The following is a 24,508-nucleotide window of genomic DNA, read 5'->3' as shown; positions in this document are numbered from 1 at the left end:
ACTTAAAATTATGGATTGAATTTTATCGACATAACTTCGATTTCTAAGTAACTGCAGGTTAAAATAAACATTTCCATACTTGTGTTAACGTTATTTTTGCCCCAACTCAAAAAATAGGCAAGGGGGAAGAACAGCATACATGAGCGGTGAGAGAGTGAGAGATACTTATTTCTTTGATTGAGAGTTAACCTACAAAAGATACTAGCAATTCAAGTTACAAAAGTACTCAAATCAGGAACATATTAATATATGCAACAAGTTGCATGTAATTCTACATGTAATCAAAAGTACTCACATAAGTTTTGCGAAATATGGATAATATTAACTAAGACTTTTTCAGTTCATCTAAAAAAATAAATCCGAAAAATAATTTCAGTTCAGTAAAAATCAGTAAAAAAAAATCGGCAAAAATAATTTCAGCTTAGTAGAGTTAATTTTAGTTCAACAAAAATAAGGTGGAATGAACAGGGCGAAATGGATTTTGAGAATCATCCATTAAATATACTTGCCTAAATATATTGACTAGTTAATTGGCAGTGCTATTATGCTGGTAAAAAAAAACTAGTCAATATATATATGAAAATATACGAGGTTGACAACCGACGTCAATTAGGAATATGAACTAGTTTTTGTTTTAACTTTAATTGCGTATAAAAATTGCTCAATCTCAATTTTTTTTTGCCAAAATAAAAACGCTTTTCCTAAATAATTTTAAAACATAGACCAATTCTCTATATACATTGGTTTATAAACTATTTCTCACAATACCATTCACACAGGCTTGATTTTAAGGTTTAGTATTTGTCGATATAAAACCGCTAATGGTAACAGAGGTTCTATTATAACTACTATTACTGTTAGAGGTTCTATGCATAAAACCTGTGATACCATTAGCGATTCCATATAATTGGGTTGAATTGAAAGCTAATTTAAACTAGGTAGCTTCATCTTAGAACCACTAATGGTATTATAGGTTCCATGCATAAAACCTCTAATAATACATTAGCGGTATATAAAACCACCAACTAGTGGCGGATCTTGCCCGAAAATACTAGAGAGTTCATGATTTGAATCTTTTACTCCTCGATCAAAACAAATAACTATGTCCCATTAATTTACAATTAACATAAGGTTGTTTAAGTTCATTAACTAATTAGTTATCGCGGGTCCCAAATGGCCTGGTGGAAGGTGTCCCTTTGCCGCCAACACCGAACAATGTTAGTGGTTTTATATTGGCAAATACCAAACCTTGGAAGTTGGAACCGAGCGATTGTGTTGCATAAATAGTTTATAAACCGAGTGTTATAAGGAATTAGTTTGCATTTTAGCATTATTCAGAAAAATCGCTTCCAAAATGAGAATTTCCAAAAAAAAAAATAAAAATAAAAAAAAAATCACCAAGAGAGACTGGAGAGAGTAAAGAAAAGAGAGGGAAAGGCCGAAAGTTGAGATAAAAGGCATAGGCGCGCCTTTGAGCTGGGGTTTAGCAGGGGTTTTTGTAGAACCCTAGATACCACTTACAGCAAATTAATTGTTACACTGTGCGATTGTTCACGCTAATTTCAGCGATTGAACTCTGAATTCGGTGATTTATCTTTCTCTCTCCTCAAAAATGGCGGATTTGCTCACTTCTTCGTTGTCGCAGAGTTTCCGCACTGTTCCTCCGGCAGCAGTTCCAGCAATGTTAGACTGTATTTCAACTTCTACTGGTGTATCGCATTCATCCCTCTTTGATTCGCTTCTTCCAGATTTTTCCAATCTCATTAAGGTTTGATTTTCTTGTTCATTTTGCAATTTTCAGTTTTTGGTATTGTGATTTTCAATTTTTGTTTCGGTTAGCTGTAATTCACTGGGTTTTGCCCATTTTTGTGTGTATTTGTTGTGATTAGGTGATTATTGAGGATAATAAGAAGTTAGATTATGAGGAATGTGCATTTATTGTATCCTACTTGTGTGGGCTCTCTCATCTTATGAAGAAAATTGGTAAGTACTGAATTTTTTGTACTGGGAAATACCCAATTTTTTTTTAGTTTGTTTCGGTAGTGCTTTCGCTTAAGTATGGTCACATTTTGAGAATTTGATTTTCGCTTAAGTATGGTCACATTTCAATCGTCTGGCTTTGATTTTGGGATGCTTTAAGTATGGTCACTTTTGTGATGCTATTGAGAAGTATAGATGTATTTTAGCACGTATTCGAGTTTACTAGAATAATGTCCCCTTTAGCTACCAATGTGGCTATAATTAAATTGTAGTAATTATAAGGGGCGTATCTTGTTGTGGAACTTTTTCCAGTCTGAAGAAAATCTTTGTAGGCGGTATACATTTCAAAGTGTAGGATGTAGTTTACTTAGAATTTTCTGTACTGTATGTGTCTTGCCTATGTTGTGTATTATCTGCTAAGCATTAAGGATAAGGGTCATGATTAATATGTTGCTCATTCCAAACTGCATTGTTTAAATATTGTTTGCTAAAATCTTTAACATAAGGTCATAAGTTTGTGATAATTCGGAAGAGGTGGTAGCTTTGTCGTTATATTGCCGGGGATAGGGGAGGTATGCATTCTGAAAGGTGAACAATGAGTTTTCGTCATCTTTAACTACAAGGTCTACAACAGTCTAGTTTTATGTTTAAAGCCTCGATGAAAAGAGAACTCAGGTTTATTGCCAATTTTATGTTCCAACAAATAGACCACAAGTAACAAGGGGAAGAGAAGGCGGAAGGTTCCCTTGTCTCATGCCTTCCCCCAACCCTATCCTCGCCAAGAAAAATCCATGTTATGATCATTCAAAGAAATAGAACACATTTTAGAAGTGACTATAGTCATGATCCAAGAAATATCTTTGCAGAAAAGTTCAAATACTTTAAAGCAAATGACATCTCTTCTACATAATGCCATATAATAGAATATAAAATCAATTTTTATCATATTCTTAGGAGAGCCTGTGTCATCTAGGGGATTTTAGAAGATGTCAAGGGAGGCCAAAGATGACTTAAGTGGAAGGAGTTGAGAATGATTTGAGAAAATTGGGTTTACAAGAGCATATAGCACTTGATTGAAGGGAAAGGAGGAAGAGGATCTTTGTTGATGAGCACTAGAGACACAATCATGGCTCATGCAACACGCCCCATTTGATTGGATTAAGGCTTTTGTTGTTAGTACAACCCTTATATACAACAATCGATACAACAACAACAATAATCAAATCCTTAATCCCAAAGGTGGGGTCGGCTGTATTTTTCTATTTGGTTTTCGATTGTAGACTCTGTGCTTGAAGTTGTAAGTGAAACCAATAACTGGGAACTAATTGAGGCCTCACTGGCTCCAATTCTCCTGCGATCAGTTGGGTTTTCCTTGGACATGTGTCAAAACGAAGATAAATCTGTCATTGTATGGAGTAGGTGTTCCATCTTTCAGAGCTCAAGAGACTTGCAGAAATCGGTTAGCATATGTGATAATGCTCCAGTTCTTCCATTGACTCTGTCATGCTACATTTTGAGCCGCCTACTGGATGCTGCAGCAGAGAATTACCAGGCTGTGAAAGGCTCCTCCATATCAGGGAACATCCAATCAGAAACGTTTTGTGGTAATCTGTTATGGGATCTATGCAATTTGACTATCCAAATGCTTTCACAGAGTCTTGATCATAGGTCTTGCACCACTAGTCTTCTGCTCCCATCCATTTTTAAAGCATTTTCTTTGAAGTGCTCATATGAAGTTTGTATTCAAGGTGAAAGCTGCTGTATATCCAGGTGCAGTATTATAGAATGCATACTTTTTTATATCTCTAAGTTCAAGTAATTATTTTAGTTTGTAAGAAGTATCTTTTTTGGTGTTCTAGGCAACATTTCTTCATGAATCTATGGAAGTGTTCCCGAGTTCTTTTTGCCATGGGACTTGCAGAAAGGAGAGATGCATATGGTATAATCTCTCTGTATTTGTCTTATTTTTCTTCTGTTGATCGGTCTCAAGTGGAAATGGATGATCATAGAGCTGAAGAATTTGACGTAAGAGCTGAAAAGGAATTTTGGAATGAAATTAAAAGAGGCTTGGTACTGTGTCCTCTTTTCCTAATTGATTCATTAGTATATACTAAAATATATGATGCCCACTAAATTAGTGGACTTAGTTTTATTTTTTGAATGGAAGTAGTGGACTATTATTTATCTTAATAAAATATTGACTATTTCATACAATCATACTGCATAATTTTGTTTCTTTATTGATTGATATTTTATATATTTGATGTGGGGTGTCCAGGTTGAAAACGAAGGCTTGATAAGGAAGCAATCTTTATACATACTGAAGAGAGTAATGCTTATAAATGATGGAGGGCAGCTTAACCCAGTTGTTACAGAGAAAAAGTCACGCCAAAGAGGTCCAGTTCCTCATGGTATGACAAAAAGGGATGTCTGGGCCGAAGAGGAAGCCAAATCATTAGGTGTTGGGCAAATATGCCTCTCAGCTGATGTATATTTGAGTGAAAAGCAGAAGTGGGAGGCATTCGTACTTCTTTATGAGATGCTTGATGAATATGGCACTCACTTGGTTGAGGCTGCATGGAATCATCAGGTTCATATACAATGTACCCTCTCCCTCCCCCCTAAATAGTTGGATAGAGCATGCTGTATAGTGTAAGCATGTATCCATGTTGACTAATACCTGTCAAGCTTCTTGGTAAACCAAACCTGAAGATTTCATTAGCAGTTCTTGGCCTTGAATACTATGAAACATTTACCCTCTTTTTGAGCTTTGGAGGTCATATATGTCTGGTAGGATTATTGTTGGAATTGGAAATGTGCATGAACATATGTAAGAAAGAAGATAAACCTTTCAGCTCATTTTGTGGTCTAATCAGCCATGTATTGTAGGAAAGCAACTTTACCCTTCCCTATATATATATATTTTTTTTTACCTAATAATCAAGTGTACAAAGATATCAATGTGATTAATTTAGCCTCAAAACTTTAAACTTAACACTGAAATCAAATAGAAATCTGACCTTTTTGAATGGCTTATTAACTCTTTTATCACTCTATTATTGTGGAGGATGCAATGGAATCAAATAAATCTATTTCGAGTTGGGAAAGGTCAAATCTCCGGGCTTTCATGGCTATATCATTGACTTTATCCAACACTGTAACTATTGGTATTCTTGGTACATTGTAAAGAGAGAAATAATGGACGGCTTTTCTCATATTTTCATGAGAAAGGTTTTCAATTAAAAAATAGTAAGGCACATTAGATTGATAGAGAGTGCATTTTGGGACTAAGGCTTTGTTGTTGTTGTATTAGATTGATAGAGAGTGCCAATGAAAACAGTTCAAACACTCTTGGATGGGTTAAGTCAAGTATTTAGTAAATTAGTGAGTCATTTCCAACTTGCCTCATGTTTCTTGGGATTTTTTTTTTTTTTTTTTTTTTTTTTGATATCAACTCGGGGTTTACCATTGCAAATGAAAGAAGTGGCTCACTTTTGCAGTTCTATAACTCATTCATGTTCTTGAAGATTGTGCTAAAGCTATCTTTGGCCAACGCCACTCAGTTAGGCTTTTTGGGTGTCATAAACAATATCATCTCCCACCTCTTCACTTACTAACATAGTGAGAAAAACTTGGGTTATTTGGAATGTCTTCCACTGGTTTAAGGAACAGTATTTTGAGGGTCAACCTTCAGAACCATGGTCTGATTCAAGTTGTTGAGGCATCAAATTATAAATCTTAAACTAATTTCTTTGGCTGATTGGTGAAGCTTCTTTCTTCAACTTATTTGGGTCTTCCTCTTGTTGGTCCTTTCAAGTGCATATTTGTTTGTGGATTTACCTTTGATAAATTTCAGAAGAATGTTTTTCATCTTAAAAATCAAATCTTTTGCCAAAAGAGGGTAGACTATTATTGATAAGAAGCACCCTTTCTGCCTTTATGCTTTATTGTCATGTCCACCAGTCACCACTTCAGCTAATATTGTTTCTACGGTAAAAAAATTCCGATGAGTTTCGGCTTAGGGCATGCAACTCCAAAAGTTTAATGTCCTAAGTATAATTTGAAATTCCTTTTGCAATAATTTTCCTGCATTAAGCATTGCTTATCTTAATCATAAATGATACCTGCAGGATTATATTACTTGAGGGCATGGCTGACTTTGTCTATATCTCGTCTTTTGTATTTGGCTGATTATTGAGTTTTAGGGTGTAGTGGTTTAGTTTCTTCCTTCTTTTCCTGCATGAGGGATACCCCTTGGTGTTCATATGATATTCATTTTTTTAACATTTGAAGATGGATAACTGTTACAGAATCAATTTTACACTTTTACAGATTATGCTGCTACTCCAATCTTGTGTTTACCATGAAAGTGTTATGGATCCTGAAGCATCCAATCAGCAAATTAATATGCTTGGTGGCAACTTTGGCTGGCTAGCTATTTTATGGGAACGGGGACTTTTTCATGATAATCCACATGGTAATGATGTATTATCTTACTTCAATCTGCAGTTAAATATATTGCACTTTGAAGTGTATCCTGCCTGAGATTCTTGCCCTTTTCATATAGTTCATCTTCCCTCTATAATTGATGGCCTTTTTTTTATTTTTATTATTATTAATTTCTTTTTTTGTGCTTTAGTTAGGTGCATGATTATGAAGTCTTTTTTGGATATTGAATGGAAGAATCAGGACAACTGCAGAGCTTTGTTTCCAGAGAAATTTATAATTGGTGCCTTTATGCATGGGCTGAATGATCCAGTTCACCACAAAGATTTTGGTTTGTATATTTCAATTATTCTGCCTTATCCAGTCATACCTGTAGTATTAAATCTGCAATATATTTGAAGCTTTTGTGTTCCTTTATTCTACTTTGGTGACTGAAAATTGATCTTTATGATGTAGGCCGCCCTTGAGAGTCAATTCTTTCTTCCGAGTTCACCCTTCTTACCATCTTAAAAAGTTTACTGCTTGTATATTGATTTCTCTTACCACTTTCAAATATTGGTAGTCAGCCTTCGAGCTGTAATTAAGAAGTATATTCTCTTGTTGGTTGATCCATGTCCCTAAAAGGCTAAAAGTAGGATTTTCAGGTTTTACCTCAAATAAATTCTCTTTTTACAAATATAAGATACTGTAAAGGTCTGGGCATGCTATAATCATATGACATATGCATCCATAACTGTCAATAGCTGTCCTCTCATAAAATATACTTCCTATATAGTTATAGGTTGTTCAAAATAGAAATATTAGGTCACAGAATAACGGACTTCTACTTTATCAACAATTTTGAAATTATTGACATTACGTGATGCCTTCTTTTGTTATATTTGCCTGAAAGTGGCGGTGCAGCCTACCTTTCCCGAATATTTAAAAAAATCAACATTGCCAAGCTTTTATTTCTTGTTGCTTCTATACCGAATACATGGCAGAATTGTTGGTTCAACTGTTGCAAGAATTGTCTAGAAATGTTAATCTTCTTTATAAATGATTTATATACTTTGCATAGGTCTGAAAGGTTTCCACTCTTCCAAAACGATTGAAGGTGCCTCTAAGTTCTTGTACCAATACTGTAAATTCTTACATGGGAGGTACGTGTTAGTATCTGTTATTATTTTTGGTTAGCAATAAGCTGTGCACCTCTGTTTCCATGCTTTCTTTATTGGTATTCTGCCGTAAGATGATATGTTTTGGGGATATCATATAAGAGATGCTTCAGGCATAAAATTAATTTGTTTAAATCTTGTGTTTCTAGGGTAAATGTTGATCCCATTGTTTTGTATTATCTTCTTTAGCAGGCTGTTGATTTGATACAGTCCATCTACGATGTTTAGGGAATAATTTAAGGATGTCTTATCAGGACACCAAAGTGTAGAAAAGTTTTCCTAGAGTTTGGATGAATGGAAGAGGTCTTGTAATTTTTAATTTGAAGGGATGTTAGTTCAATCATTATCTTTCCAGTAATCCTTTGTCCTTTAAGATTCCAATATCTATTGCTAAGAGGTCAAAAGTCATGAGACCTCCTTTGGTCGGTGAGTAGATTATCTAGTGTGCGAGAATTGGGTCTGTAACCTTTTGAAGATAGATGTCTGTGTTTCTGTAAATCAGTATTGAGAACATTTTCATAATTAACCTAGCTTTTGCAATCTCCACAAAAACATGGATCTATTTGGCATAGAGTGGTAAAGTAGCAGATACGATCTTTATAGAACGGGATGAGGCACATTATACAGGAATCGTGGAGTCATGGATTTTACACAAGCCAGTGGAAGTTTACAACACTAGTTTGCTCACACTTTTTCCTTTGGTCGTGTTTTTTAATGAAATTTATTGCTTTCGGGAAGAATGCCAATTTCCAAGTAGAGTAGAGAAATGCTCATATCCATCCTTTTTTCCATGTTATGTTTATTGTCCTCGGTCTATCAGCACCTTTTTCTTTAGCTTTGGGCGGTTTGGCAGTGATTCTTTCATGGAACTTCTAACTCAAGATTGGTTCTTATGACTGGCTATTCTTTTAGCTTACCTTTTTCGAAAAGCTCAATACTAAAGAGTGCATGATCAGAGGCTACCGCTAAACAATAGACATTTATCTCACATATACATTTTGTGATCTGCTAATGATGAGACTGCTTCTCACCTTGTTTTGCATCGTAAATAGCTAGTGGGATAGCCTCATCAGCTTGCCCATATCTGATGTAACACTTGAATAGAGATCCTTTTTTCTGTTGCCGTAATCTTTGTGGCCTTGTGCTGTTTTTCCTCACTGTAACTTGTTCTTTCTATTTAAATTTAGTGTAAAATGTTTTAGTTGGTCTTGAAAGCATGTCATGTTCATGTTCCAGTGCACATGAGTATATGGGAGTGCGTATTGTTTTATTTATGGAGTGTCATAGTGTGATGTTTCTCAAATTTAAGGTAAAATGATCAACTCATAGACCGTCTTGATACTTTAGCAAGATAATGTATTGGTATAAGTTTTGGTGCTTTATAGATATTATAAGACTCCTTTAAATGTTTTATAGGGAACACATTTTATTTTTACGCAAGTTAGCATCTGTAGCAAGACAGCAGTCTCTTGGCCGAGCTGGTTTAATGAGCCTATCAGAATGCATCTTTTCTGCAAGCAAATCTTCAAAAAATTTCTCAGCCGAGGGGCATGTGGGTACTGGTGCTGCCAGACAATGCATAAATGCCTTGCCTACTTTAAATGGCATGGAGTCTTCAAGAACTCAACATTGGGCCGATAAAGCTGACTTTATTGACAGTCTGAGGTTTCTTGTTGAAAATTGCAAACAGCACTTCAATCCTAATTACCGTCTCAGAGGTATGCAATTTTTCGTTGCTGACTTATCAATATATTATTCTATGATGCAGTTAATTCTTTTCTGCTGTTATTGCCTTTGACCTAGAAGTTTTTGTTCCAGTTTGCGAGAGAGTACTAGAAGCTGCTGTTTCAGTTGTTTGTCCTGAAGAGCTTTCCCTTGAGACAATTTTGCACTTCATAGCAGCTTTACCACGTGAATTTACTGATACTGGGGGTAAGAAACTACTTCTGATATGCTTTTTATGAGTTGAAGTTTCAACCGTTTTCTTCCTTTTTCTTCTTGTTTTGGTCTATGATTTGTTCTTCTGATTTTGTATCTTACTCCCTCGTTTCTTGGTTACACTTTTTAAAAAGGGATGTTTCAAATTAATGATTACACTTCACTTTATTCCTTTTTAGGGTATATGCCCACCTTGTTGTATTCATTCACACTCTACTTTCTCCCTCTTTACGTACAATATTTCACTATATATATAAGCTTTATACAAATCTACTTTGTTTTTTCTATACGACAATCCACACAGCCTAATATTTCATTCTTCTTTTTCTCACAACATTTCACTCAACCTTTTTATTTTTATTTTATTTATTTATTTATTCTTCTTTTCTCACAACACCCTACTCAACCTATATTTTTTATTGTTCATATCTTAAAACATTCCACTTTTCCGATGTCTTTCGCTTACTCTCTAATCATTTCTTCTTGGTGGTGATTTGTAAAATGCTTAAATGTAACCATTATAAGGGAACGTAGGTAGTATTTAGCTAAAAAGACTCTGTAAAGACGTGCAATTTAGCTCAAGAGACTTTGGGTAAATGTCGACCCTTTGGTTTGGTGAAGGTGCAGAAAGCTTTTAGAGATTTTGTAAAGACATACAAGTTGGCTTTGTTAACTGAATATTGTTTAACATTAGATACCATACTGCAGAAGGTTCCTCAAACTAGAGACACAACCAACATTGTATATATCAATTTTTTAAAAATGTTTTGTAGGTCTTTAAACTATGCTTGCTAGGTACTACATATTGTCCTATTTGGGATACTCCATGTGTAGGTTGTCCCATTTGGAAAATCTTGATTAAAGAATCTGAACTTGCTCAAAGCTATGCATTGAAAACCGTGAAAAAGCAAATGGGATAATCTTTCTTGAACAGAGGGAGTTATTAAAATGACTTGTTCATGAGTAGAATATAGTTGAAGTTACTAGCCAAGTGTATAACATATACTATGGTAAAACTTGGCATGTTATTTGCATTTCTCATCTAAAATTTTGTCATCCCAACCTCTAGCCTAGATGTATTGCTGAGTGCTGATATGAACTTTTTTTTGCTTGAAATTGTCTTGGACTAAATTTTTCGGACTCGACCCTTGTTAAGAAAATATCAGTATATGAAGGAGTTAGGAAGTATATGAAGTATATGGATTTGCATGAGGATGAGGCATTGGATCGTAAGGGATGGAGGAGGAAGATTTTTGTGGATGACTATACGGAATAATCAAGTTTGGTTCATGTAGCCGACCCCACTTATGGGATTAAGGCTTTGATTGATTGATTGATTGACCCTTGTTGAGAAAGAAGTTACTCGTGTTTGCCTCTGCACATCAGCATTGGAATGGATTTAGCCTCTACCAACATTAGTTATTGATGGTGATTGTGATTTGTTTTGCTATTCTGATTGTGACTGGTCTCATAGCTATGCTCTATATACAACTTTTTTTTAAAGGTTATTCGACAATTAATTTCTTGTATATCCCTTGTACTTAGTGGTCATATTGTTTATATACCTTTGTTTGTAATATGGCTATGTAGCTTGTGTGTCATCCCTTACAAAATTCAGTTAGCAAGGGTGAGAATGCAATTTCATGCATCCTTTAACATTCATTGTATGGGTTAGATAATATTTTTCTCACTATCATTTTATTCTCGATTGTTGCTTCTTGAAGGTTCTTTAAGGTTCAAAGTGCAGAAATGGTTTATAGGGAATCACAAGCTGAATAATGCTACAAATTGCGCTAGTGACAAAATGCAAATTGTGCGAAGTCTGTGGGACTTCTTGGGAAGATTTTCCTCTCATATAAAAATTTCTGATGTCGAATTTCATTATGATGATGAAGACTTGGTTGCATGGTTCACTGAAGCAGAAAGATGGGCTAGAGTTCTGTTTCTTTATGTGGAGGATGAACACCAGTTAGACCCTCTTTTTAGGGTATTGAGTTTTTTCTTGTACAGTTTATTAATATTTCCTTTTCCTTATTTCTTTCTTTTTAAAGCTTGAGTATGCTGATAATAGTGATCTGCTCTAATTTGATATAACTTTTCCTCCAATTTTCTAAATGTGTGAATTTAACGTGGCAGTTTATTGAAGAAAAGGGTGTCAGTTCCTGTCAACAAGGCAACTTGGGGGAGACAATACCTGTGAAGTATCTCATATTGCTCTTGAGCCTGGTTCATGAGTTAGAATTTATGCAGCTAGGCTCTGATGAGTGCACTAAAACACAACTTAAAGTCGAGTTGAATGGCACTGCTGATAAGAATTGTCTTATTGCTGAAAAGTTTGCTGATGTTTTCCTGGTCATATTGGTAATAGATGATTTATTTATTATTTTCTGACTAAATGAGTTGGTAGCTTTTGAGTTCTACTTTAATTCAATACTAATATTGGATGACTCTGTTTGGTTTGCAGAAGGACTTGATCTCATTTGCTGAATCGTCTTGTTCAATATTCTGGTCTCATGTTGTGGTGGACGGTAGACTACCTGGTTCTGTAACTGGAAAGCTAGGAGGCCCTAGTCGGAGGCGTTTATCTTCTCCTATGACAACTGCTGTCTTGCAAGCTGTATTTTTTCTTTGTTTCTGTTTTCTTGTACTGTATAAATTCGTATGCTATTGCCGCCCATGCTGCGAACAATATAGTATGTTTAGTAGAATTATTAACCTTTTATCGATTGGATTTTGGCAATTTGACGGTTATTTGGCAAGTATCTTTGATTATGTGTGCCTGTCTGCGTTACTGGTTACCTTAAACATAGTATTATGATCACTCTACATTTTATAATCTTCTTGCAACCAGAAGTTTTTCTCCTTTGATTAATGCAATATACTAAAAAAAAAGGAAAGGAAATGTAATTGTTGTGAAGTTGCTAAGTCTCATAAATACAATTGAGGTTTCTTTCTGCACCGCAGGGGCGCGGGGGGATGTTGGGGGGTGGGGGGCTTAAGATTGAAGTGCTGAAAATGAAAGTCGAAGGATTTCATTTTGTTATAGAGGCTAGGCGTAGTTGTAATATTCAGAAAAAAAAAGTGATAAGGGATTAGTCTTGGTCATTTTGTTATAGAGGATAAATGTAATTAAGTTTCAGTCTTCTGAAAGTTAGAGCTAGATAGGGAGCTTTTTTGGAAAGTAAACTATGACTTTGTATCCTAAAATAAAGTAAGGACGTAAGGTTGCTATTGTATTTTCCATCATTTGGAGCCATTCTATATTTCCGTAGACTCATTACTGATTACAGCCTCTATCTAAATTTGACGGTATTAATGTGACTTACTTATGTCAAAGAAAGTGAGTTTTGATGATGATGATGTACGAAGAAGTACTGAGTAGACTAAGCGCCATTGTTTGAGAAATATTATTTTTGGGGAAAAAATTTCAGATTCTTTGATCTGATAACCTTTTTTGTTTTGTTATTGTATGAGGTCAAGCCATCAAGATTTGTTAAGTATTGTTCTCACGGGGTTTATATATTGGACCTTCGATTAGAAATGAAGTAAATCTCCATATTTTTTTAGGAGTAGGATCTTGTTGGCTGTTTGTTTATAGTATGCTCTTAAGGTTTTTGAATCAAAATCTCAACTTGGTGCTACTTTGGTTATTGCAAATCCTGTCTGTAATTTGGTCATGGATGCAGTAGTGTATGACTATTTATTCTCTGTTCAAAAGTGTATCGTGACTGTGTTCTTTCTAGTTCAGTTGTTGTTGCCATTGCTTTACTCATTTTAAGCTTTAAGATTTGTAATTTGGTAAATGCTTAGCATCTGATTCCTTTTCCTGATGTGTTGACAGATTGTGTCTGTGAGAACTGTTGCAACTGTCTCATCATGGTGCACACATTTCAAAGATGATGCTGGACTAAATCTTGCTTTCACGTTCTTGTGGAATTTCTTGCATTTGGTGGTTTCTTCAGCTTTTGGTGATTGTGAGGTATGATAAAAATTCTGAACGTGTTTTAATTAATACTTTGTATTCAATTGTGATATCCAAAAGTTGGGCTCCTTGGAGTAGGTGAGTGACTGAACAAAATTGGAAGTGTCTCCAGCTGCCGTTCCTAAGTTTCTATAACATTTAGGTTGTTCAATAAACCCATTCACAATCTTTCTCAATGATGCATGTTCTGTTTTCCCGTTTGTGAGCAAAATCTGAAACAGCAGCCCCTTAACTTACTATTCCTGGAGTCACTGATTTCCATCTAGAAATCTTTTACATTAAAGTGGAGTCACAGATTTCCTAGGTGGATATATTTAGTTGGATGGATTACCAGAGTCCTATATGATGGATACACCTTTGCATTCACTCACTCTCTCTCTCTCTCCTTTCTTCCACATTCCACCATCCTGTTCCATGTTTTCACTCTCAACTCGTCATTCTGTCCTTCACACTCTCATGTTCTCACCCTGTCCCATTTTAAACACTGGTGGTAGGGGTAGTTAGCCTACCTGACCGGTATTGAAACTGCTAGTGGACTAGTGGCCCTGCTTGAGGCCATTGAGGGATCAATTCCTCACAAAGTCTCAAGCCACTGACTTATTAGATTTAAATCTGATTGATAGTCAACATGATTGTATATTTGTAGAAAATTAAGCTGCAAGCAACATAGAGAATAACAAATGGAAGATGTGGATTGATAGAGATATTATTCTGGAGCTCTGAAATGAATATAGGAGATAGAGAAGGAAGAGAGCAATAGGGAGAGAGAACTAGACTGAAGACCATTTGAACGTCTTCGGCAATCAGGGCATGTCGGAAGCTTTGCAGGAAAACAATGTGGAGAAAATCGCTACTGCCAAGGCTCTCTGTTTCTCTGAAAACCAATGCTACCGCTAAACTGGGAGTTATTGAGGTGGAGGAAAGGGAGCTGGAGATAAGGCAATAGCTGCATGGTCGTAAATTCTATAAACCCTAACTTAACAAAGCCTTAGTGGTTAAGGGGGGCCTCGTTCTTGTGCTGTGGGGGGAGCTGGGTGTTTTCATGGGCAAATGCCATTTTGGTTTAGTTTAAAGTAATGAACAATGTAAGGGCATACTTGAATTCCTCAACTCTGTGTGGGATAGCTTATTTTACTTGAAATAATTGAGCATACCCCTTTGACATTATAGAAACATTAGGATGGATCTATTCAATAAGGTGTATAATTGGGGGTTTTCAGCGGAAATCGTCCTTTAATAAATGTTGCATGTTCCATCGTATATTCTTTTTGCTTTTGATTCTGCTCACTACCTTTAATGTCTTCAAGCAGACTAGTGCGGAGATTAACTTGGCTGCATATGAAGCTCTGAGTTTTGCCCTTAAAGCTTCTGCTCCAGTGAATTCTTCTTCAACTGTCTTTAATACTCAAGACAAGAATAGCACCTTAGATCCAGTGGCAAAGAATAGGCCACTTCTTGATTCCCTGGTCCTGACATTTCTCAATCACATAAATGGTTTACTTGGTATTCAGCAATTAGCCCGAACAAGGAGGGCTATATTAATGAACTGGAAGGTATTCCCCTTTTGTACGCTGTACTTTACTTTCCAAGTCTTTACTTCTGTGACTGCTGTATGTAAATGTATTGTCATGAGAATAATGTTTGAAAACCTAAAAGTTATAGCGATAATTGCAGTATTTGCTGTCAAGAAGTCAAGTGACCATTGTTGAATTAAAAGGATAATATTCCTAACCATATGTTAATTAATGTTTTAAGGAAGTTCAACTATGTATTTTTTCCTAGAGTAGCTAAACTGAATTAGTTTAGAGTAGGATATATATGTATATTTTTTTCTGCATAGGGTCATGGAAATGAATGTTGTACTTCAGGCAACTTCAGCAAGTAAAGACAGTAGGTACTTGTCATATTGATGGTTCTTTGATGTTATGTAAAGGAGATTGTGTCTAGAAATATTTTTGTCTAGATTGGTAAGGCTGGTATACCCCTTTTCTTTTATTCCTACCTTGTAGCTGAGGCTTTGGATAGAATATTATTGGGGGCCACTTTATGCATTAGACATTCCAGGCTCATGGAAAGTCAAAGGGCCTTCTTTCACTTTAATGCAGCTTTTTTAATGGTTTTCTTATCAGTATTTGTTACCAATCTGTGTTGTTTGCATCAGTTATGATTTATTTCTTGATGACTGATAGATAATATTTTGCAGAATTAACTCTGTTTTTTTTTTTTCCCCTTCTTTTTCCCAAATGATTTAGTGGATGTGCCTAGAAGCTATATTATCTATTCCATACCATGCTTTTCAAAATGGAGTCCAGTTTGGACATGATAATACTTTCTTCTCAAATGATGCTGTCAGCTTTATCTTTGCTGACCTTGTTGAGAGGTAAGTAATTAATCCCCATGCTGTTTACAAAGAGATTATTAGTGAGGCAGAGATGCAAATCCTTACTAGCTTTTGTTCTTCTAACATTTTTATTAGTGATGTGATCTTTGGGGATTTGGCTTATCAACTTCAACTCAAATGAATTTGCAGCCTAGAGACTGCTGGAGAAGATTCTGCTTTGTCCATGCTGAGATCAGTCAGAATGGTTTTGGATCTATTAACTTCGAGTAGTTCATTTGTCTCTGGCTGTAATGGGGTTGATGCACAGGTATGGGTGTCATTTATGTCTTCTTTTTGCCAAATTTTAAGTCTTTCAGTTGCTTGTATATATTTTTGTCGGACTAGTTAGGTATCATGTCTTCAGTCTTGTGTATGTGATTGGGGTATCCTGGGTTGTGGGATATGATCTCAACACAATTCCCAAGAGTAAATGACATACTACCCTGGTCGTCTTGTCTCCAGATGATATGGCAATTGGTTAGGTCTTCATGGATACTGCACAGTAGCTGTAATAAACGAAGGGTTGCACCAATTGCAGCGCTTCTCTCCGCTGTCCTGCATGCATCTGTTTTCAGATTAGAGGAAATGCATGTGACTGATATAGGACCTGGCCCTTTGAAGTGGGTATGTTTTAGAATCTCTCACCTTGGCCAGTAAAAGTTCAAATTTTTATTTCTGTTGTATGCACTGAAACAGAGGACATGTATTCATGATGTATTTGACCTTTCTTGCAGTTATGCGAAAAGGTTTTTGAAGAAGGCATAAAAAGTCCTCGTACGATTCGTCTTGCAGCTCTTCACTTGACTGGGTTATGGCTCTTAAACCCTGGGGTCATAAAGTATTACGTGAAAGAGCTAAAGCTTTTGACTCTATATGGATCTAGTGAGTTGGGTGCTATTGTATTCACCTTTTTGCATGGATCCTTTTCCTCATGATGGTTATTAAAAAAAAACCTTTGAAAGTTTCTAATGGGAGATATTCTTTTTGTCTAGTTGCTTTTGATGAAGATTTTGAAGGGGAACTAACAGAGAATGGTGATGCAAGAACTGAAGTGTCATTGCTGGCAAAAGTTCCAGATAGTGAGATCACAAACGTATGTTAACCTTTTTTATTCCCAGTATCTTAGGCTATGTTTAGCTAGCTTTTTTTTCTACTGATGTGATTTTATCTGAATTTATCAAATCTGATATTGTGTCAACATATGTAATACCTCTATTTTTATTAGTTGCAACAAAGGGGTATAAATTGTGAGACATAACAAAGTCCTTTGTTGCAACTAATAAGAAACGAAGGTAGTACGTAATATTATTCGAACTTAGTTTTCTGATCTGATCTGTATCTATTTTTTCTGATCTGATCTAGTGTGGCCTGATGTGATCTTATCTGAATTTACAAAAAGTAATTAAAAAAATATTATTCCCTATATAATAGGGGAGTGCTGGTTTAAAAAAAAGTGCAAAGTTGCAAACGGAATTAAAAATTTGATCGAGGGAGACGGAATCATTCTGGGCAATTTTTTTTTTTCTTAAATAATCTCATATTATGGCATGATTGGCATCTGTAAATGTATTATTTATGATTACTTTGTGCCCAGGCTTATATTAATACAGAGCTCTATGCTCGAGTTTCTGTTGCTGTGCTCTTTTACAAGCTGGCAGAGGTAGCTAAGATGGCTGGGTCTGGAAGAGAAACTGATAAGAGCTGTTCTGCCATAGAATCTGGAAAAATGTTTTTGTTGGAGCTTCTTGACTCCACGGTAATGTTTCTTTGTCGGTATTGATTATTATATTTATCTATTTATATAGGTATATCCTAGGTAATATCAATATTATTTTTGTCATTTGTTGTGATGTTTAGCAAATTATGTTGGGCCACAGCATTGGATATTGGAAATTTCATTTGATATCGTCCATTTTTACAAGCATATCTGTGGATGACAAGTTCTACTTTCAAATTTACATTTCCCTTATAACTTTCATTCAGATGTAGAAATTTAATGCTTATCCTGTGTTTTGGATGCCTCGAATGTGAGGTTTCAATGTAGCTTTTCGAGGATTGAAGCCAATATCATATTTGTTGTAATTTGCATTTATATTATAGTATGGTTATCTTTATCTTTTGCTAATTTGATCTATCTGATCAGCAGCTCAAAGGATAGTTTTCCAATGTAGCCTTAGGTTTTATACAGAGAATTATAGTGGATAAGTTGTCATACTTTCTTTAATCTAGATTAGAGCAGCCACATTATAGTAGTATTCTAATTGTGAATCAATCAAATTTGGAGGAAAAGTTCATTTTTAGAATTGTTATCAGATCAGATATTATCGTTCTGTGGTCAGGGTCTTTGATGCTGAAAAAGATTCAAGGCTTTTTGGTTCATTATTTCATATGTGAGTAAGTCTAAAGGATCAAGAAGGGGAAACTAATTATTTTGTTTGGTTGAAATAGAATTGTTATCAGATAAGATATTATCCTTCCATGATCAGGGGCTTTGATGATGGTGGTTTTGACTTTTGAGGTGAATAGGCTGGTGAGTGGTGCTATTAATCTCATAGGTAGAATTCTTGGTGGTTCACCTCAACCATTTACTGGAGAATTTAAATCCTTGTGGTAAGGATGGGAATTAGATTTAGGGTAAATGCATCTACAAGATAAATGAAATAATAAGGTTCTCTTTTCTTTCCACAAAGGCCTGAAACCAAATGGCCCCTCTACTATTGCTTTAAGGTTTGTCTTCCTTAAACCCTATTATGATTATCTCACTCTTCTCATGATTGGAATTGAATCAATTAAAATTCTAATACAGTTTTACGCTTGATCATCCTATCGTGCAATCGGGACAATTCTTCACAAGATCTTTTTTTTTTTTGAAGAAATTCTTAACCAGATCTTCATTTGCAAGGAAAATGGATTACACTAGCTTTTCATTCAATGCTTCTAAAATGTGTTTGTTCGTATTGAAATGTTTCTTGTTACTTGTAAATAATTATTCTTAAATGATCTCTTTAGTTTAAAGATGCATTTTGACTGCACCTAGGTCCACATCACATGGATTCATTGTCCTTTGCATAGCCTCCCAGGGTGAGGATTTCTTTCTATTTTCCTTGTTTGATTCAAGAAAGATTAACTCTTCACTTTTTTTTTTTTTTTTTTTTTTTTTTTTTTTTTTTTTTTTGAAACCAGATTAACTCGTCACTTGAAATAGAAGGAATTGTAATTTTGCAATGCAATGACAATATTTTGTTAAGTAGCATAAAGAATGTCTTTGTGGAATGGTTTATATGCATTCCTACAAACTCAGTGCATCAACTCTGTTATTCGTGTATCCCAGCTTCAAGTCTTGATTCCCAGGGTTAAAGTAATATAGATCATCTGCACATCAAAGAGCCTTTTTATTTAAATTTACGAATTTTAGCGTTCTTATCCTAGTTTTCCTTGACTTTAATTTGGGGTCAGATATGACACTTTTTTTGGGATTCCCATTAAGGGGTATGTTTATTTTTGCTGTGTGCTGTTTGCTGTATATGCTATTCATGGCCGTTTCTTTCCTTTTGGGATATTAATGATCTTTCCTTGAATGCTCCTCTTGATCTCTCTGTCATTTATATTGTTGCAGAAATTATTTATTTATTTATTTTTTCCCCATAATCACTACATAGCCCTCTATATGAACTTTTTTTATTTGATCGTCATTCATTTTTGTAGGTTAATGACAAGGATCTTGCAAAAGAGCTATATAAGAAGCATAGTGCGGTGAGTAGTACACCTCTTCAGGTTAAATTGGATTACATGTATGAATAAATTCAGTCAATAGTAATCTTCCAGAGGTAGAATTTGGACATGAAAATGATAGTTAGATGGAACACAGCAAAAGGTGGGTGCATTTTTGTGTGGAACTTGTTGCTAAGAATTGTGGAACTTTAAAGATTACAGGTGAACTTGTAATGAGTAAACAAGTGCAAGAGAGATTACATGAGGAAAAATCTTGGGCCCAACAGGCCAACAGGAAGATTACCCTGACTCAAACCATTTCACTTAAGAAAAACAACTATGTTACAATCCTATAGCTAACTAGGGCCACTCTGGGTTCCTCTAAGAACTTAGTTCCCAAAGAAGCCCCCTTTAACTGTTGTACTCACTGGTTTTACTTGAAGTCTTCTCTGTTTGTTCTAGGCTTCACTCAAGGCCTCTACATATACAAAAGAACTTGCTTATTTATAGCCCTAAATCCTAAAGATTGCTGCTCAATAACATAAACTCTAGTATGTGGAAACAAAAGAGTATCTAAAATTATCTAAAATGTTATCCTCAGTTGATTCATATGAATCGAAAGTGTAGAAGTAAATTGTTTGATGTGATGTAAAGTTAATGGATTTAGTGGGCCATGGTGTGTATGGTAAATATAATTAATAATGGTGGTTGCTTTCCATTTATGGTGTGTGTCAATTATTTTGTAACGGCCTAAAGAGGAAAATGTGTCAATTATTCCAAAACGGAGGGAGTAATGCAACATAAATTCTAGGCATGAACCCCATGACTGTAAGCAGTTAGAGAGATCGTGGGTGATAGTTAAAAGAATAGCCATCACATCAACACATGTTCCTAAAATCAACTCATGAAGATGAAAATTTTGTTAAACTTGCTATATTAATATTAAAATGACTGTTTTCATAAATTGAAAGACAAAGTTCTTATAAAAATCGAAATTATAAAAGATATTTATTGAAATTTCTGAATTAAAAATATTGAATTTCAAACTCAATGTTTAATTTAAAAAGATTTAATCCTGGAATATCTGCACATGTTAAAACCTAATCTCGTAATTGAGGTTTAGTAGGAGATAGTCACTCTTAGTCAAAAGGCAATTCCTAAAAACTACTTGGGAGTAATCAGATGGTGTTAAAAACTTACATAGAATCCACTTATGAATCCTAGAAATAAATTTTTATCATCAGTCCTCATGCTCCATGGTTGCTTTTGCACCAACTCAGGAACTGCAGGCTTGATTATTCTTACTGAGGAACATTGTGATGCTTGATGACTTGCTATGCTTTTAGTATCTTTTTATTTTTCACTCAACTGTAACTCTAGTCATCTTGCATTAAACTCAATTACCATAGAGTAGTTTAGTCCATGTTGCTTTCCTCCATTTGCTGATGTGGCTCTTTTTTTGCTGAACAGACTCATCGTCGAAAAGTCCGGGCTTGGCAAATGCTATGTATTCTATCAAGATTTATTGATCAGGATATTGTTCTGCAAGTAATACAGAGCTTGTCCATATCCTTGTACGTAAGTAACTATCTTTGTTAGATGAAATGCTACATTATGTGCACTCTGGAAATCAGTCTACCATAAATGAGAAAGAAGCAGCTGACTTTTTTTCGTTCTATGGTATGACCGTATGAATATGATGCAGAGCTCAACCTAAGAACCCTAAATGCTTTTTTAGGACTACTCTGGTAATCATATGAAGTAGGCTTTGAAGTAGGTTTGTATTTTTTATGTGAATTGGAGAGAATAAGGGCCTCGGGAAGGATTAGGTTGTGCTCTCTTTAACTTATTTTGACTTATCTGCACTATATTTGTATAAATTTATCTGCACTATGAACTTATCTGAGAATAAGGCGCCAGACAAGTCAAGGTGTAAAGATAATCTCCTTGGCTTTGAAAAGCCCAATGCAATCTAGAATGTCAGCTAAAGCACACGCCTTCTTAGAATGCCCACAGAATATATTGTGTTGGCACAGAAAAATCGACACCTGCTGCCATTTCATCCACCCCTTGGACCAACTGGAATACCTAAATTATATTTCTGTATGTTTGACAATGGTTTTGCCTTTTGCTGGCCTTGCACAAATTTCTAGTGAACTTTACATCTATACAAAAACTTAACCTCTAAAATATTTTCCACTAGAATTTATTATTTTCATTTTCATATTTTTACTTGCTGATTGAAGATTTAAATCAGAAAGAAGTATATATATTATTCATGTATCCAAGATTGATATGCTTGCTCCTGTATATATAGTATTTTTATTTTCACATTATGCATTTGTAGGTCTTTCTGCATAATCTATATATACTGCTGTCTGTCCTTTCATCTTTGTCTCCCTTTTTTTTTTTTTTAAGGAGGGGGACGGGGATAGTGGAGTGGAAAACTGATTATTGGATCTTGGAAGTGCTAATGATAGTCACATTTGTTGCAGAGAAACAACTTGCCTGCAGTTCGGCAGTACTTGGAAACTTTTGCAATACATGTTTACCTTAATTTTCCATTCTTGGTATGTTATATCTATTTGATATTTTTTCTTTCTTTAAGTTATCGTTGATTTATGAAACAAATTTTATTGAAGATCATCTATGAACATTAATAAATAGTGGAGATTCTTGCCATTGTGTAAATCCTTTTTTCTGAAGAGCAGTTATAGGATGTTCCATGGTCAGGAAATTTCTTTGGTTAATCATGGTCCTGAACTCCTGATTTCCGGTGGAAATATTTCCCCTTGCTTTCTATATCTTATTTGGTTTTTAAAGAGGACTTAAGTTTATCATCACTACAAACTGAAATTCTCATAGGTGCTTTAGCAAAAAAGAGTAAAGATTAACAAAATAAATAAATAAAAACACATATTTAACATGGTTTGCTAACAATGAGTTAGCTATGTCAACAGAAAAGCGAGAGGGGAGCTGGATGAGTTTGCTAATCCTTTTTGTATTCTAGAGTATGGTACTTCTAAAGCTTCTTGAGAAACCCTGTACTACTTATATGCTGCAAGTTCAGAGACCCAATTTATTCCTGTAGCCTAATGTGTGTCTTTTATACTCTGTATTCCCCAATGGTGAGAAACTACCTGCCACTTTTTTTTATTTATTTATTTTTTTTTTTTTTTTTTTTTTTTTTTGGGAATTGTAGGTAACTATTGAAAAAAGCCATGTTTGGGTCATGTTGGGGGTTTCCTTGCTATGAGCCTACAATGCTGGATTATGTATAGATATTTCAATAAGTTTGGTAAATCGGTATGTGTAAGGGATGGGAGGTTCTATGTCTGAATGTCTGCCTATATGTGGAATTGTGGATGAATTGGATGGAGAGATCAATCTGCAAAACAAGGAGCTCTCACTTCTCTTTTTGGAGCTATGTGCCTAGTATCCCTTTTGGTTTTATGTTCCTGGCACTTTCCTTGGAGCATCTATATCAGCTGTGTGATATAATTGGAATTGCGCTCTTGTGCATTGATAGTCTGTCCTGTAACTTCATATTTCATGATTGATAACATTTTCCCTGTTAAAACATATATACAATACATATTTGTAAATGTCTGGATAAATTTTATATGCCATGTTTTCCCGTCACCTTGCAAGATTTGCTACAGGGCCCTAGGGAGAGGAACTGTGAGTAAACCCACTAAATTCTGTTTGGGAAACAAATTGTGAGCAAATGTCATGGATTGATGAGCATTCGACCCCTTCCGTGAGAAAGGAGTAAGGCTTAGAACAAAAGCTCCCCAATTTTGAGAGTGACCGTTGGAAATAATTTTAATATATAAGTGTTTTTTTTATTGATTTATTTGTTTTATTTTTGGTTGAAACTTGTTTCAGAGATCTTGCATAAGATATCTTCAATTATCTATTTATTTATTTTTATTTTTTTTATCCTTAAAGCTGTACTCGTGTTATGATTGATAGCTTTATGGCATGTAATTAATTATTGTTTTGATTAATATATGTTACATTGCCAGTGTCACGGCAGAGAAGTGGGTTCCCATCATAGAGGTCCCAGTGAATAGTGTCAAAAACTTTCTGGAGAAAAAAAAGCGAGAGGGTTTTGCAATTTTGGGATTGGAGCAAACTGCAAATAGCATACCCCTGGACAAGTACAGCTTCCCCCAACGAACGGTTAGTTACTGTTTTATATGTCAAGAATTTGCTTTATATTATCCAGAGTAATGTGAAGATTTCAGCTCTTGGTTTTTATGCAACTAATCAGAATGTGTACTTGACGGACATTAGTTGCTTTGAAATGATGTGTACTTGTTCTTATCCATTTCAGGTCCTTGTTCTTGGCCGTGAAAAGGAGGGTATACCTGCTGATATAATCCATGTTTTGGATACTTGCATTGAAATCCCACAGTTAGGGGTTGTTAGGTCTCTCAATGTTCATGTTAGTGGTGCCATAGCTATCTGGGAATATACTCGTCAGCAGAGATCTAGATAAATCAGTCATTTTGTGTCTAATGAAATTTAATTCAAGATCCGTGCATGAATCTTCATGCTGTTAAATTTTATGACTCGTGTTCTCTGTAATGCTTCAATTATAGTTATTTTTTTGTAAGAACGTCTTACCAAGGTTATATCCCTCCAGGCCACTCCTTGGTAGTTTTACTTTCTTTTTGATATAAACATAGAGTAGACAAAGGGTCTTAAGATTTGCTCCAATGTCATGCGACATTGATAGTATTCAGGTCAAATGATAATAGTCTTATGACAATCAAATAGTATAGACTGAATCATTCTTTTGTTATCCCTGTTCCCCCTTTTCTTCTTTTTATGACTTATCACATTATCTAGTTATCTGATACCGGATGGTTTTCAGTGACGTCCCATCATGATTGGTCATTTGAACTC

At 35.1% G+C, this 24,508-nt stretch overlaps 1 protein-coding gene across 3 annotated transcripts; it reads left to right on the top strand.

Moving 5' to 3' along the window:
- The first annotated feature begins 1,232 nt into the window (after positions 1–1,232).
- On the top strand, positions 1,233–24,441 carry LOC110732417. Of its 3 annotated transcripts, none has more exons than XR_002513486.1 (26): positions 1,235–1,768; positions 1,890–1,983; positions 3,342–3,750; positions 3,840–4,050; positions 4,259–4,570; positions 6,313–6,457; positions 6,620–6,757; positions 7,487–7,568; positions 9,000–9,301; positions 9,402–9,515; positions 11,246–11,508; positions 11,658–11,882; positions 11,986–12,138; positions 13,363–13,500; positions 14,814–15,056; positions 15,756–15,883; positions 16,034–16,151; positions 16,346–16,507; positions 16,618–16,765; positions 16,876–16,976; positions 17,478–17,639; positions 19,589–19,636; positions 21,065–21,172; positions 22,090–22,164; positions 23,623–23,779; positions 23,934–24,070. XR_002513486.1 is itself a non-coding variant. In XM_021912358.1 (26 exons), the coding sequence occupies exons 1-26, from the start codon at positions 1,613–1,615 to the stop codon at positions 24,096–24,098; spliced, it is 4,353 nt and encodes a 1,450-aa protein (XP_021768050.1). In that variant the 5' UTR covers positions 1,238–1,612; the 3' UTR covers positions 24,099–24,441. The 3 variants fall into 3 exon arrangements, 2 of the variants coding, with proteins under 2 accessions (XP_021768051.1, XP_021768050.1); XM_021912358.1 differs by having other exon boundaries at positions 1,238–1,768; positions 21,065–21,168; positions 23,934–24,441; XM_021912359.1 differs by lacking the exons at positions 17,478–17,639; positions 19,589–19,636; positions 21,065–21,172; ... (1 more) ...; positions 23,623–23,779; positions 23,934–24,070 and having other exon boundaries at positions 1,233–1,768; positions 16,618–16,769; positions 16,876–16,966.
- The last annotated feature ends 67 nt before the right edge of the window (positions 24,442–24,508 follow it).

Source organism: Chenopodium quinoa, unplaced genomic scaffold (assembly GCF_001683475.1).
Source record: "Chenopodium quinoa cultivar QQ74 unplaced genomic scaffold, ASM168347v1, whole genome shotgun sequence".
NCBI lineage: Eukaryota > Viridiplantae > Streptophyta > Magnoliopsida > Caryophyllales > Amaranthaceae > Chenopodium > Chenopodium quinoa.
Note: the sequence above shows the minus strand (reverse complement) of the source record. Positions and strands in the feature narration are given on the sequence as shown.

What these genes read in the sequence shown, in the direction of transcription:
- LOC110732417 (XM_021912358.1), top strand. Translation starts at nt 1,613, where the DNA reads ATGGCGGATTTGCTCACTTCTTCGTTGTCGCAGAGTTTCCGCACTGTT. An exon ending in AGTTCACCACAAAGATTTTG is followed by an intron (nt 6,758 to 7,486) that starts GTTTGTATATTT and finishes TACTTTGCATAG; the next exon opens with GTCTGAAAGGTTTCCACTCT. An exon ending in CTATATTAATGAACTGGAAG is followed by an intron (nt 15,057 to 15,755) that starts GTATTCCCCTTT and finishes CAAATGATTTAG; the next exon opens with TGGATGTGCCTAGAAGCTAT.